This window comes from Pisolithus orientalis, assembly GCF_024613125.1.
Source record: "Pisolithus orientalis strain OTSU chromosome Unknown F5J12scaffold_1, whole genome shotgun sequence".
Lineage (NCBI taxonomy): Eukaryota > Fungi > Basidiomycota > Agaricomycetes > Boletales > Pisolithaceae > Pisolithus > Pisolithus orientalis.
This window is the reverse complement of record NW_026260782.1, coordinates 763783-777166: the sequence shown is the minus strand read 5'-3', so window position 1 is coordinate 777166 and position 13384 is coordinate 763783. Positions and strand designations below refer to the sequence as shown.

Here is a 13384-nt window from a genome sequence, read left to right as displayed (position 1 = left end):
GCTAGTACTTTATGAAAGGCTTTCGCTACTATCCACCCGGTGTCGGCTTCGTGTGCATGACGCACACCTAACACATGCCTCAAAGCCAGTGATAATGTCTTGATAGCCCCTGAATTCACCCAGACCAATACCCTGCCCCCAAACCGTAATCGACATCCTGGCTTTCTCCGATGCAAGCAAGGTCCCGGTAGTATTCCTGGATCGCGTAAGTTGTGCAAATGGTGAGTCTTATGGTGTGTCATTACAAACCCGACTATACAATTTCGGGGATCAAAACTTCACAGTCCAAAACACTATCAAGATCCTGAATACGAGCGACGATTGCACAATCACTCGCGACCCTCTTATATTCGTTGTGGGGCAACCTCCTCAGCAGGAGCGCGTTGAACGGCCACCTCCCGAGGTGTTCCAACATCTTCTTACACATGGTGTTGTTATCACTGTCCACCTGCGCTTCAAGGGATTTTATATGCCAAGGACGAATGAGGACATATGGACTGGAAGTCTTCTCAAGATCGACCGACAGTGCGACCTCGAGGGGTTGCAATTGCGATGCGTGAATCTCACAGACGCGACGTGGGGGGCTTGTCGAACACCGCAGCAATTTGACCGCCGTGACCCAGTGGGCAATGGAAGGCAACGTAAGCCTCCGATTGAGGAATTGTGCACGGGGTAACTTGGCAAGAGTTTCGTACAACTTCAGTGCCTTTTCAAGCTCAGCGTCCTTGTCAGTGTCACTGGGAATCAATGGTATATGAGGCACTGTTTTGTATGGCGCGAGCTTGGCAGGGAAACAACTGTGAAAAGCGGACGCCTCTCCAACCCAATCCAAAACTGAAACATCTCCAGACTGTGGTATGATTTCCGCTAGGAAGCGTCCGAGCGCGTTCTCCGCAGATTCACCATAGAGAACTGGCAAGTGGATCTTGAAAATACCAAAAAGAGAATAGGCAATATCTTCTGGCCGAGTGGTACGACGATCCTGATGCCCACTGAAGCCTCGATCGGGCATCATCCATGCCTGGGTAAAAATTCGCTAAGATGCTGTTCCGCTATTCCTGTTGCCTTCTGAAGCTCTGCTAGCACAGCAGGATCCTGTTTTGTGATTCGCCACGTCATGGTTCATGAAGAGCGACCAGTCCTGCATATAGAACAAGTACGATCGGCGAAGCCAGTAATTCTTGGAGAGTCCAGCCCCGCTTGAACCACATACTATCCTGCAAGCGAACCAGCCTCTGAGACGTCGGAGAGGTGTACAAGCGTCAGAGAGGACCAGCGATACCACGAAAACATGGAACCGATGGCTTCTTGAAGTTCAGCACTGCTATCTTTGTCGATGCAACAAGTGTCGCTCCATGCCCACAAGAAACCACGTCCGAGAGCATGAATACAGAACTCTTGGACCTTTCCCAGGCCATCCGTGCCATCTAAATCATAGACGCTTGTACCTTCAACGTCGCGTAGTAACGGCTCGCCGCTCCCCCACCTGTGGGATAGCGTAGCATATTGAAAGTATTTGGAGACCTCTTTACGGACCTCCGCTTCGCCTAGCTCGCCATCAGATGCAGACGCCAACGAAAGTAGCTGGCTGTATTGAGGACTGGCCTCGAAATGAGAGAGCTGTGCACCTCGATTGCACACAGTACCTGTTGCCGTATACAAGAGTCGCGTTGGGATGTTATCGAATGTTTTGAAGACAATGCTCCTAATTAACTGCTTGATATGGCAGCTTGTGGCACCAGTCATCTTTACGGGGACTCGAGTACCCCGTTTTCTGACTTTCACTCCAAGGTAATTCGTAAGACGGTCCTGGGACAGTGGGCGATCTGGGTGCCCAGGGGCGCAGAGTGTGAAGGCGGCACCCAGTTTCTGGTCTGGAATTTTTCGCAAAGGCAATCGGCGAGGCTGAGGAGAGGTCTGGATTGATCTTGCAAGGGCGTACGTTCTAAAGTAGCCCGGCGGAGAGTTATGACCTCTTCCAGATCCGCCATGGCACCTTTCCTGCTGAAGCGCTCGTAGAGGCAGTCGACGAGTTTGGCAAGAATTGGTTGCCACTCTGGGTCATCCTGGGTTATGGATCCCAACGCAGTCCGTCTAAGGGTGATGATTTCATTCAAGTATGCCTTGTCATCTTCCCCCCTAAGCCGATCAGAAAGGCAGTCAGCCAGATCGGACAGAGTTGTGAAGCGATTTGGGTGTTCAGGGGGAGTGATTTCCAAAACGGCACGTTGGATGATGGTAACTTCCGTTAGATCTGTCATATCGCCTTCCTTCTTGAATCGCTCACTAAGGCGACTACTAAGCTCGAGGAGAGTCGGTCGTCTCCTCGGATCTCCCATGGGCATACTTTCCAACAGAGCTCTTGTGTGCTCGATGGCCTCGTCACATTCGTTTTCGAAACCCCAGAATAGTTTCTCTGCTTCCCACCACTCTACCACACGGCTAAGGCTAGCGATGGCAAGGAGTACCTGCACATACCAACGGCGCCCGGGCCGATCTGGATAGTGGTCCCAAGTCATTCCTATGGCTTGGACGCGCTGAACAAGTGATTCACATATATTCGGTTGTGCCTCCAACCGCGCGATGGACATCTCCGTTACATCTGTGGCAATGCCTATGAGCCCGTCCAGTGCGAAGATGAGAGGATCGGTGGGATCATTTATTAGTATGGGCGAGGACGTGCGATTGACAGAAGTCGAAGTCGCAGCGCTACCGCGGATTGTAGTAGGAGGGGAAAGTGAGGGAGATTCTGATGTTGAGTCCTTGGCGGTAGAACTACCCGAAGGGACGCGCAAAGAGGATGCAGACCTAGACACTACAAAGAGGCCCAGGAAATGAGGCCCGATAAGTTAGGAGGGAAACTACTTTACTCGTACTGTCTGGAGACGCACATTGTCGAGAATGACGGTAGTCACATTTTACATCGTAGGCACTATCGTCTGCCGGGGACGCAGGGCGGGTCACTGCAAACAGTTCACGCATGTCGTCGAAGTCGCTATGCTGAGACCCCCTGTCGACATCTCTGTCGCGATCGTGATAGTCAATGTCGCCGTTCTGTTCGCCTTCGCATCCCTCCTCAAAGAGTGAGGTGATACTATATATTACTTGGCGGAGTTCGCGATCGCAGTCTGCCTTTGCAGCCTTCAGACGACGAGTAACGTGTCGTCTGACGAAGGGCATAGAGACGGTGTTGGAGGTGGTTGCATTTGACTGGATTGGTGGACTGAAGACAGGGTTTTCAACGACACCGGCGGACTGAGCTGAGGACTGGGGACGACTGAATGAGCCGAACATGTAGACCCCGGTGAGCTGGATAATCATAGCAGGTTAATATGAGCGATCGCAGAACCGAGCAGCGGTGCGCACCCGAGAGTGATGACAAGACTACAATACAAAGGGAACGGACGCAGTTGCGGGCTCGAGGACGACTTGTAAAGGACTCGGGCGAGACGAGTCAAGGCGGATAGTGTCAGCCTATAAGATTGGCGCCGGGGCACTCGCGGAGCTATTAGCATAACCTCGGCGACTGGCAACCCCACTACGCAATGCTAAGTCGTTTTCCAGTATTCCAGTCGCGCATATCATGCAGTAGGATCACCATACGGCGATCTCTTTCCTCGAACCCAGCAGAGGCGTTCATACAACCTCTCCGGTCAGATCCGGGGATTGCTTGCCTGTTCCTCAACAAGCCCCAGACCAAGAATGCAATCTCCAAGAGGATGTTGCAGGTTGCGTTGGCATAGCTTACTTCCCTTTCTTATACCTCTGACTCCCGCTCCAGGAACTCCAAGAATGTCTGTACACCGCCAAGTTCGACAAGAGGTATACAACTCGAAACCGCTGGCATCCTTTTCGTTGGCTCATAGTTCAACCAGCATCCGTGCACTTGTCGTACGGTCAACGAGTGCAAATACCTTCTGTGCAGGTGCCGATTTAGCTGAACGACGTACCATGTCACCAATGGACGTTAACAAGTTCCTCGCCGATCTTCGCTCGACGCTGGGTCAACTCGAAGCTCTCCCGATGCCTACCATCGCTGCAATAGACGGACCGGCGCTCGGAGGCGGTCTTGAACTGAGCTTTGCCTGTGACTTGCGGGTAGTAGGTATGTCATGCCTACGGAACCATTATGTGGATTGCCCTCGACACCATTAGATAGGACACGACGTAACCAAAATCGGACTTCCTGAGACGCGTCTTGGGATTATTCCTGGTGCTGGGGGCACTCAGCGTGCTGTACGGCTCCTTGGGTTGGCCAAAGCGAAGGATCTTATCTTCACTGCGCGAATGCTGACAGCTACTGAAGCTCTGCAATGGGGTGAGCTTTCGACGCTGTTTTCTGTCTACTGACACCCCTAATGCCTTGTAGGGGTAGTCGATTATGTATCTACTGCACCATCCACAGGGTTCGATCGTGCACTCGAACTCGCACGAGATATCGCAAAGAGTGGTAAGTCACTACCGTCTGAAACACACGTTTTTCGCGGCTGGATACTCGGGATTCCGTAGCACCTTTGGCACTCCGCGCGGCTAAGCAGGCCGTATCACGCGCAGTGGACTTGCCGCTGGAGTCCGGTAGGATGCTACTTTCTCACTCATTCCTCTTGGCTCATGGATGCCAGGGTTGGATTTTGAGAGAGCCTCGTATGAAGTGCTCCTCGGCACCAAAGACCGCATCGAGGCCCTCGAGGCGTTCAAAGAGAAGAGGTTGCCAGTGTTTAAAGGCGAGTAGAAAACCAGGTAAAATCTATTAAGTTACAACATGTCAAACAAATACTGTGATAACGAGGGGCTGCACATAGGCAATTCTGGCGAACAAGCTAACTACGACCAACGACTGGAAATCCGCTAGCAATTCCACTAGGGAGAGCCATGGATATACCTTCCCCTATCTTGAGGCTTTCAAGTTCCTTCATCATTGTACTCAGACGTCCCATCCTGAAGCGATCCTTCAGACCCTTATTGCTCATGTCTGCTACCCCATCATCGGCTTCTGAAGATTCATTGAACTGATTCTCAAACTGAACCCAGTCACTCCTTTGTGCGAGGTATGGTTTGAGTAGTGACGAGTCGATGCGCCCAAGGTAGTTTATCCGTTATGTAGGAACGCAATATCTCCGGTCGTACAAGGAAGACATTGCCCAATTGTCGAATGAATTCGAAGCGCTCCACCAATGGTGGTATGTTGAACGATGCGATGATATCTTGGTATGACTTCAGATCCCTGTAACAAGCATTGATAAGTCAACGCGCCATGAGAAGTATCTTTGACACTCCTTACTTTGCAAGCATCAAACCGCCTGTTGCACTAACGGGAAATTTACGCAGGTGGTCCAGCAGAAGGCTATCTTCACCATCAAACCAAATTAACTGGTTACCTGGAACGATCCCACCTGTGGAAGGAGATGCCTATCTCGGTAAGGAATGCTTCTCGATTCTTTCCGCTGATGTTCTGTATCACTGCATCCCGGACTTTCTCAAGGACCTCACAGCAAGTGATGCACGGCTCTGTGTTGACTCTTGCGAATGACTGGTCATCATTGCGAGGCTTAAAGTCGTTTCTCTTCTGCTTGCTAAGTTGTAAGGTCAACCAGGAAATGATAGCTGAAAGCACATATGAGCAAATGGTTGAATGAAAGGCTGGCAATACCACTTGCCATCTGTGAGGACGCTGCAGCAGATTGTTTACAGCACCTTCCATGCGACTGATTGTCTGGTTGACGAAAACGGACATCTCCCGCCGTGTGGTCACGGATGCGGCAGCCAGAGGGAATATTGCAATGTTCATGTAACGTTGCCATAGGTGAGATATGGCATCCACCGAGTAGATCACTGTGAACGCTTGCAGGCTTGGCTCGACTTTTGGATCAGCGGAGTCTATGCGAGCAAGGGCCCTTTAGGTGGGTTAACGGCGGTCATCTGTGGATAAAGAAAAAAAAACTCCTACGATTCAATGGCAACCTCAAGGTAAGAATTTGCTATTGCCTCTGCCAGTACCCGAAGCAAAATGAAAGTGTTTTTGGGGCTGCTTGTATGTCAGCTGGCTTTTTCCCGTTGAAAGCTGTGCACTGACACATCGTTCTGAGCGCTGAGCTCGACGGATCTCCCAACAGCCTCAGCATGCCACTTCAACATCTTTTCGGCGGTATCGATGCTAAGGAGGCCATCCTCTTCTCGCAGCGGCTCTTCCACAGCTTTGTCATGAGCGCGATCTGTCCTCATGCCACCGAATCTCATTATTGCTGCTGCAGCTTGTGCAGATGTAGTGGGACCCGCAGCAGACGTGTTCGCAGCAGCGGCGCCTAGTCGATCTACCATACGATCGAAAACGGAAGCCTTACCCCGTTCTCGTTGGGTCCTAGCCTGAAAAGCACATTAATCAGACTCCTGAATCGACCAGGCCCAAACGTACATGATATTGTGAGAAGTTTGCAAGAAGGGTGGCATACAACTCCGCCATGTTTTTGCTTTCCCGTTCGAGATACTTCTGACTTTCGATGTATGGCACAAAAAGTTCTTCCATAGCTGCTTCCAGCATAGCAGCGACGGTCGTCGTCGTAGCGCTAATCATGTTGGAAGGGGCACCAGTAAGAGATCTCCGGAATTCAACGCCGGCCATGGAGGACTTGCTCGCGACCATTGAGGGAAGTTCATGTGTCTTCAGATCATCCACCAATGTGGAAGTCTCAACGTGTATCAACTGCAGAACACGCAGGTAAGCTAATTCTGATGATGAAGCACCTTTGCTCAGCAGCTGTTCCATGTATTGTTGAATCTAATGAAATATGTCAAAGTTTCGTTCTTGTGGGCCGTCCATATGATGCTTAGCTTACAGACTGAGCAAACACACGCTGAAGGAACACTTGCATCACAAGAGATGGATTCGGAAAGACTGCTTGGACGATTTGTGACTCTTGCGCCATAGTCGCTCTTATTTCCGCAAAGAGTTGCACAAGACCGGGCGCCGTCTTGGGAGGAGACGAGTCCGGGTGCGATATAGTCTTCCACCTGGAATCCTGTGAGTACATAGCAATAAACTGAGAATACCCGAACATTTCATCGCTTTCATCGACATGATCCTTAACCTTGTTAATAAAGAAGTCATGTTGATTGACGTAAACCTGCACACAAGACCCGCCGCCGTTGAAGTCGAGGAGTGTTTGAGCACAGTGCTGCAAGTACAGTAAGGATACCATCACAATGAGGGTTGATCCTTAGACAAACATGCATCATCTTTGGATCACCTTTTCGGTAGTAACGGTCGAAGAGGAACAACATATCTTTCTCGAACTTCTCGCAATACTTGTCAATATTTTCCCTAGTCTGTTGAAAAACATGGGGGTTCGGAGACACTTCGAGAACTGAGGCTTGTCTTACCTTCTCAGCTATGGGAAGGTCAACTTCCTTCGCCAATGTAGTCAAGCGCCTGAGAATGACAGCAACCTGATGTCGACCGTCTTTGCCTTCTTTTCTAAGAGCGTCTAATCTACTGGTTTCTCCGCGAGAAAACTGATTGTAGAAGTCGATCAAGTTATGCGCCGCCTGTGCTCGCTGTCTTTCGACGTGGACTGATTCGAGTTCCTCGCCTACGAACATCAACCTCCGTTAGTAATATAGGACATGTGAGGATACATACCTATCCTAACAGCTGTACGCCCAACTTCACTCAGTTTACTTTCCATAGTTGCAAATGACGATCCTACTGCCTGAACACTAGTCCATCAGAACACACGATTCGGGTACCCGTGTACTGACCTCGAATCCCTTGTTTAGTTCGGCCATCTTCCCAGAGTACTCCCTTTCCGCCACTCTGACGTTCTTCTCGAGTTGTTCTGTCTTGACCTGAACATCCTTGCGGACAGATATGAGGCGGTCGACAACTAGCTCAAAGGTGCGGATAAACGGCTTTGGATCGAACGCTGGGGGGAATGAGTCCATAAGCTATTAGCATGCAGATGGCGTACGTACGTCCCGAAGATGTCTTGGACTGGGAGATCAGTTTCTCGGACAATGAGCCGACGAAATCTTTGACATCAAATTTCCCCTGAAATTGAAGGATGAGCCTGATGCAGCAAGAACACAGCCCGTATGGAGACCTCGAATGTATCCAGACCAAGCTGACCTTCAAGTGAAGGGTCAAGCTGGAGGTGATCGTTCGTTCTCGCCATCCTGAGGCCAGTTATTCACTTATGGGGACCAGTAGTCACACAACTGAAGTGGTACAGGCTAGCGTTGTTTTGACGTGTATGCAAAGAGACTCGTAGTACTGCACAAACCGCCGCCTTGGAAAAAAAAAAGTCGTCCTCGTCGACATGGACGTCCCTCATCCTCTCCAGTCTATCTTGCAATCCTTTCTTGTTTCCGATGCGTCAGCTGTACTTTTTGCGCCTCAAGTCTTAGAACGACTTTCGTCTAGCTGTCTCGCGCCTTCCTCACACCTTCAGAAATGGTGCACTCGTATTACTTCACTGATACACTCAAAAGATCCAGGAGCACGGTGGGCAGGAATATCCTTTGCATATCGAACGTCTGCTCTATCGGAACAACTGCTAATTGAACATGCTCGGTCATGGATCGGAATTGTATTACCTCTTTTCTCAGTCTGTTAGATCATGTCTATTGGCCACGGAAGAAATGCTGATGTATAATCCAAGAAACCAGAACCCAAACCAATACTGAAGGTTTCAATGCGGTACTTGCGCTTGGTGCTTGGTGCTGCAGCGGGCCATCCCGAATTTCAGAGACAAGTCGCTGCGCCAGCCGTTCCAAAAATTTGTGCTGCGCTGTTACACATTGCAGAGAATTCAATCGACACGAATTCAAGGGTGACTTCTCCATGTTCTCAATTTTGTTTGGCATGCTAATAGATTACAGGCGCTGGCCACACAAGTGTTAAGCCAGCTTGTTATGTCATATCCGTCTCAGCACAGGGCTTTAAGTTCAAAGCTGTTTGCCTTGTGCTACGGAATTTTTGGAGGTTCCTCGCCGCAACCAACGCACGCTCGATTACTCGACGTTACGGCTGACTTGTTTTCAACGTTGCATTACCTTGGTGGTAAAGTCGGAGGTGTTAACACCTGGCGGTCATGTTTAGATGCCGTCCTGTATGCTTCGTGGGTCGCTTGGGCCGCTCTAAGAACTACTTTCCCCAGCAGCATGACTCATTTGAGTGGGCAAACGTTGAACATGGAGGGTACCACTCCATCATACTTTGGGCCACTGCCTGGAGATCCGTTGACGGCCAATCTACTCTGCCTGGACAGACTAAATTGCAACATCACTGCAATATGTGCTTTATTAAGGTAACCGACAACCATATCGCACGTTGTCTGTAGTCTCAGAACTTGGATGATACAGAGCACCCGTTCAACGACCAGTCAAGGTACCCACAGGTAATTTAGTCGCATTCAGCTGCGCCTTATTGGCGTGCACAGATGAAGAACAGCAGGTATGCCATTTCGTGATATCATTTGTCGTGTAACTCGACATTCATTTAGAGCGAGCGACTCCTTAACCCTCAAGTCCGTGCTCTGGAAGTGGGAGCTTTACCACAAATCTGGATGCATGGATGCCGCCTACTCTCTTGCTTGTGCCAAGTGTAAGGGCAATCGACTTCCTCCGTATGATGGTGATTTGGAAACACTTTGCAGTGCTCAGAAGCTCGTGGCTCCCAGTGCATCGCGGATAGTCACGATCATTGCCTGTCAACTCGAGAGGATCCAGGAAAAGTACCTGGAATTATACACCGTTGTCGACTTGTACTGAAATGAATCCCACAGCTCACAGCGCTCCGCTTTTCTTCAAATAGCGCACGATATTCTTAGCCATTGCTCCGTTGTCGGCTCATCAATTGCCGTCACTCGTCTTATGAGGACAACGATCGCATCGTTATCACAACTGTATCTTCCCCAATCTGCTCAGGGTGGCGATGCTTCTTCACAGAAAACAGGCAAGAAAAGGGTGCGAGATTTTCAAGATGGCGACGCTCTTTCGACTCGCCAACAAGTGCTCTGCGCCACCAGCGACTCTTGCAATGCAATTCTCGTTGCTTTGGATGGTGAGACCTTGCTTGCAAAGAACGTCAGATATATTCAGGTTGCTTCCAGTCATTCACGAAGGCCTGAAGAACATGGAGTTGCCCTTGCAAGTAAGATCACTCTCAACTCGAGTGCTGCTATCTCTCTTGCTCTCGTTGCCATCAACTCCCCCCCAAAGTCTTTCGTATGACCTTAATGTCTATAATCAATTTGTCAAAAGAGTGCGCGAAATCTGTCTAGACAACGCAGTAGGAACAAGCGAAATGAGCAGATTCGTGGGACTCGTCCTGCGATGTTGTGCTGTTGAAGGTGGTTTAGTAAGCTGCAATTTTGGTGATATCCGATATGTAATTCACCAGACCACAGGATCCAGCATCCCTCGCTAAATTGCAGTCCTCGGTGGACCTCTTAATTCATCCCCGAAGGCCACCTCCCTCACAAAGATTACCTTCTTTGGAATTTCTGTTGCTTTCTTCAGCTGAGGAGAACAAAGACCAAGCTGCCGCACGCCAGGCACATGGCCTCTCTGGACACAACGGGACGGTTGAGGGGACAAGTCCGGTTGTACTTGAAAAAATCGGAGAACCTGCACGCGTTCCATCTCTGGTCCAGGAACGAAGTCCAGCGCCGCCCTTAAAACCTGACCGGCCGACCGATATATCACCTCCCAACCTATCACCTCCAACGGACAGCGTTCCCGAGAGCCACGACATATCAATGGTCATGCATACACAATCGCATCCATCGCCGCCAAGAGTCCAACCCCTTCCGGCTATCCAACGACAAGAACAGCCTCCTAAACCAGTCATCACCGTCCCTGTAACGCTGATTGCCGATGAGGACAACGAAGAGGTGCCTAGCATTGATATGGATTCCGACTCGGACGCGTAAAACTCGAAACTTCTGGTTTCATGCAAAAGCACATTACCCCGTTTATGTGCTGTGAAACAAAATTAAAATGTGCCGTGTTCGACTCTCAGCCGTTTTGTTCGGGAAGCCTCTGGAGATTCTGGCATATCTTCGTCAGACTCATGACGAAGATCAGTGCGTGGAGCCTGTAACAGGCATTGTGCCTTTTGACAATAAGATAGAACTTGTTGTATAGAACCTGCATATCTGTTCTTACTTACCATGTTCACCAGCAAGTCCACGACGGTATTATTAGGATCCAATGCCTTGGCACGCTGAAAGAATATCTGAGCGCGGTCGATAAGATTACGGTCTGTTCCACCTGAATCATCGTTTCCTGCTAAACACTCTGGACTAGCAGCATGCATCATTACAAAGGACTTGCCTTCAATCATGTCATTGGATAGTTGTGCATTGAACATAGAACAGAGACCTGCGTATAGGTGAAGGGTCGGGTTGTCGTGGTAGGGGAACGATGGTAGGCAGCTGTCACCGTTGTTATCGAACACGACGGGGAAGGGACATCAACTACGCACAATTCTAACTCATCGAGGGCATCCCTGTGCCTGTCGGCTAGAATATAGAAATGTATAAGTTCAGTGAGGATTTTTTCCCGCTGTTGCACATCCGTCACAACAGGAACTAGCCGTTTGACGTGAGAGACACGGCACCTCGTCAGGATGTTGCAACATCATCGCCTTCAGGTAGTCGACCTTTGTTGGAGTGCTCTCTACATCGTTGACATGACAGTCGAGGAGGCCAACGCTTAATGTCCATAGATTCTTCCAGTTGACCTCGTTGCATCTTGCCAGAATGGCCCATGCCCGTCGCGCGCGTGCCATGTCCTGTTGCTGCAGACTGAGATGCAGTATGTCATATAGACGTCTGATATGAATGCGGCGCGAGGTTAGGCGTGGTTTGTCTTCGAGCAACGAGAACAGGAACTGATGATTGCAACTGGAGTCCATGAGAAGTATGGTGGCCACACACCTGCACGGCAGCGACAAAGCCAAGTAGCAGTATGGCACCACTTATCATTCTGCACAACCACCATAGTGCAGCACCACTACCTGTGTTTGCTCAAAATACCTCAAGTTTACCACTGGCTGGCGCACTTGATTGCTGCGTAGACAACTATTGTCGTGTATTCCCGACCCTGCCTCGCACATTTCACGTCCATGGACGGTGACTTTGACTTTGGTACTTCTGTGTGGGGAGCACCCACAGACCCTCCTCACTTGTTGAACACCACGATAGCCAGCACGTTTTCTGTACCCTCTCCCGCGTTGTCGCACGACCCGTTTGATGATTTCGATGACTTTCATACACCACCCCAGACTCAAAACCCATCCATTGTACAAGACGACGACTTCGGAGATTTTGGAGACTTTGGAGAACCAGGACCATCAGATTCTGCTTTCGTCTTCGAGGAGGACGTTAATTTTGAAGAAAATGCCACGGGTGTCGAATATTCCCAGTCAACATGGGAGGCATTACAACTAGATCCTCTACCTTCAGAGGAAGATTTGAGACGACAGGTGGAAGACATTTTGGGTTCGGAGTGGGCAAAGGATCTCTCTGAGGTAACTATAGATGGCCACATCAGACAGGCTGAGGGTATTGGCCAGTTCCTTGTGGAGCCTGCGAGGTATGTATTCCCGTTCCTCAGCTAACTAACTCAGAACCAAGATTTGCAGTCGTCAACTGTATAACATGCTGGTCAATTCACCGCCCTCTACGGAACCGATTAACTGGGTGCGGTCGCGCATCCGACAGCAACACTTGATTGCCTTGGGACTGCCAGTTAACCTTGACGAAATACTGCCCCAAGCAGGGGCAAAGCCCATGCCTCTTCTGAATGTCTCGACAAGGCCTATGTCTGCTCCACCCGTGGCACCGAATATCCTGCCACGGAGTGCACCTGCCTCGAGGGGTAACTCACGACCTGGTACGCCACGCTCGGGAACACCGCAACCCACTTTACGGATGGGAGTTCCAGTCATAAAACAACTTGGCCTGGGACCCAGGCCTCAACTAGATGAAAGGAGACTGAACGAGTTACTAGACCTCGATCCAGGTATGTTGTCATGCTTAGGTGTGTGACAGTGACGTGTAAGGCAATCATGTTGCAGAGGGACTTAATCTTTTACCCCTGGCCAAGTTGGAGAAATACCTTTCTGAGTTGCGATCAGAGACGACAAATACTTCTTCACTCCTGACATATCTCCTACAAACACGGGATGCCTTGCAGCAGGACTCTGAAACATATAACAAGTTGATTGCAGAGCTGGTGAGTGAGGCACAGAAGACTAAACTAGGGAAAAGGACTGGGAAGCGTAGTGGTACACTAAGCTAATAGGATTCCACATTGATTGTGTCAGATCACGTGACATGGCGATCACAGTAAAAACTTGTTAGCATGTCTGAGACACTACATA

General features: G+C 49.9%; 6 protein-coding genes across 6 annotated transcripts; 3 read left to right on the top strand and 3 right to left on the bottom strand.

The window, feature by feature from the left end:
• Positions 1-19: 19 nt before the first annotated feature.
• Positions 20-3224, bottom strand: F5J12DRAFT_790910 (uncharacterized protein). The gene is given in 7 exon segments (XM_051743854.1): positions 20-982; positions 1087-1095; positions 1115-1141; positions 1161-1217; positions 1243-1874; positions 1943-2815; positions 2892-3224. 7 exon segments carry the CDS (start codon positions 3178-3180, stop codon positions 254-256), a joined length of 2616 nt encoding a protein of 871 aa, XP_051605528.1. The 5' UTR covers positions 3181-3224; the 3' UTR covers positions 20-253.
• Positions 3225-3629: 405 nt separating this feature from the next.
• F5J12DRAFT_683486 (ClpP/crotonase-like domain-containing protein) lies at positions 3630-4732 on the top strand (the record flags this gene model as incomplete). Its single annotated transcript, XM_051740279.1, has 7 exons — positions 3630-3728; positions 3782-3822; positions 3876-4101; positions 4156-4318; positions 4370-4450; positions 4510-4575; positions 4623-4732. Coding segments are annotated over 7 exons (786 nt in total), but the record flags the coding sequence as incomplete, so codon positions are not given.
• An 88-nt stretch (positions 4733-4820) lies between these two features.
• F5J12DRAFT_917787 (exocyst complex component Sec10-domain-containing protein) lies at positions 4821-8226 on the bottom strand (the record flags this gene model as incomplete). The annotated part of the gene is made up of 15 exons (XM_051749202.1): positions 8097-8226; positions 7969-8044; positions 7756-7919; positions 7637-7706; positions 7378-7586; positions 7225-7323; positions 6834-7172; positions 6413-6775; positions 6074-6363; positions 5948-6025; positions 5671-5894; positions 5394-5604; positions 5282-5344; positions 5068-5224; positions 4821-5021 (listed from the first exon to the last, which is right to left on the bottom strand). The coding sequence occupies exons 1-15, from the start codon at positions 8166-8168 to the stop codon at positions 4821-4823; spliced, it is 2616 nt and encodes an 871-aa protein (XP_051605526.1). The 5' UTR covers positions 8169-8226.
• An 86-nt stretch (positions 8227-8312) lies between these two features.
• F5J12DRAFT_711393 (rRNA processing/ribosome biogenesis-domain-containing protein) lies at positions 8313-10928 on the top strand (the record flags this gene model as incomplete). The annotated part of the gene is made up of 9 exons (XM_051740699.1): positions 8313-8600; positions 8655-8825; positions 8875-9302; positions 9358-9448; positions 9498-9598; positions 9651-9728; positions 9780-10057; positions 10107-10346; positions 10411-10928. 9 exons carry the CDS (start codon positions 8313-8315, stop codon positions 10926-10928), a joined length of 2193 nt encoding a protein of 730 aa, XP_051605525.1.
• Positions 10929-10959: 31 nt separating this feature from the next.
• Positions 10960-11937, bottom strand: F5J12DRAFT_10787 (uncharacterized protein). Its single transcript, XM_051737981.1, has 4 exons — positions 11618-11937; positions 11483-11562; positions 11168-11432; positions 10960-11110 (listed from the first exon to the last, which is right to left on the bottom strand). Exons 1-4 carry the CDS (start codon positions 11912-11914, stop codon positions 10991-10993), a joined length of 762 nt encoding a protein of 253 aa, XP_051605524.1. The 5' UTR covers positions 11915-11937; the 3' UTR covers positions 10960-10990.
• A 27-nt stretch (positions 11938-11964) lies between these two features.
• F5J12DRAFT_733400 (uncharacterized protein) lies at positions 11965-13366 on the top strand. The gene is made up of 3 exons (XM_051741979.1): positions 11965-12594; positions 12644-13023; positions 13079-13366. The coding sequence occupies exons 1-3, from the start codon at positions 12125-12127 to the stop codon at positions 13300-13302; spliced, it is 1074 nt and encodes a 357-aa protein (XP_051605523.1). The 5' UTR covers positions 11965-12124; the 3' UTR covers positions 13303-13366.
• Positions 13367-13384: the final 18 nt, after the last annotated feature.

Bases quoted from the DNA above. Each gene is read 5' to 3' on its own strand.
- F5J12DRAFT_790910 (XM_051743854.1), bottom strand. From the start codon at position 3,180: ATGCCCTTCGTCAGACGACACGTTACTCGTCGTCTGAAGGCTGCAAAG. The intron at 2,816-2,891 runs GTGCGTCTCCAG...GCCTCTTTGTAG, and splicing joins CTACCGTCATTCTCGACAAT to TGTCTAGGTCTGCATCCTCT. The intron at 1,875-1,942 runs GTACGCCCTTGC...GAAAAATTCCAG, and splicing joins CCGCCGGGCTACTTTAGAAC to ACCAGAAACTGGGTGCCGCC.
- F5J12DRAFT_10787 (XM_051737981.1), bottom strand. From the start codon at position 11,914: ATGGACTCCAGTTGCAATCATCAGTTCCTGTTCTCGTTGCTCGAAGAC. The intron at 11,563-11,617 runs GTGCCGTGTCTC...GATGTGCAACAG, and splicing joins TGTTGCAACATCCTGACGAG to CGGGAAAAAATCCTCACTGA. The intron at 11,111-11,167 runs GTAAGTAAGAAC...TATTGTCAAAAG, and splicing joins TGGACTTGCTGGTGAACATG to GCACAATGCCTGTTACAGGC.
- F5J12DRAFT_733400 (XM_051741979.1), top strand. From the start codon at position 12,125: ATGGACGGTGACTTTGACTTTGGTACTTCTGTGTGGGGAGCACCCACA. The intron at 12,595-12,643 runs GTATGTATTCCC...CAAGATTTGCAG, and splicing joins TTCCTTGTGGAGCCTGCGAG to TCGTCAACTGTATAACATGC. The intron at 13,024-13,078 runs GTATGTTGTCAT...ATCATGTTGCAG, and splicing joins GTTACTAGACCTCGATCCAG to AGGGACTTAATCTTTTACCC.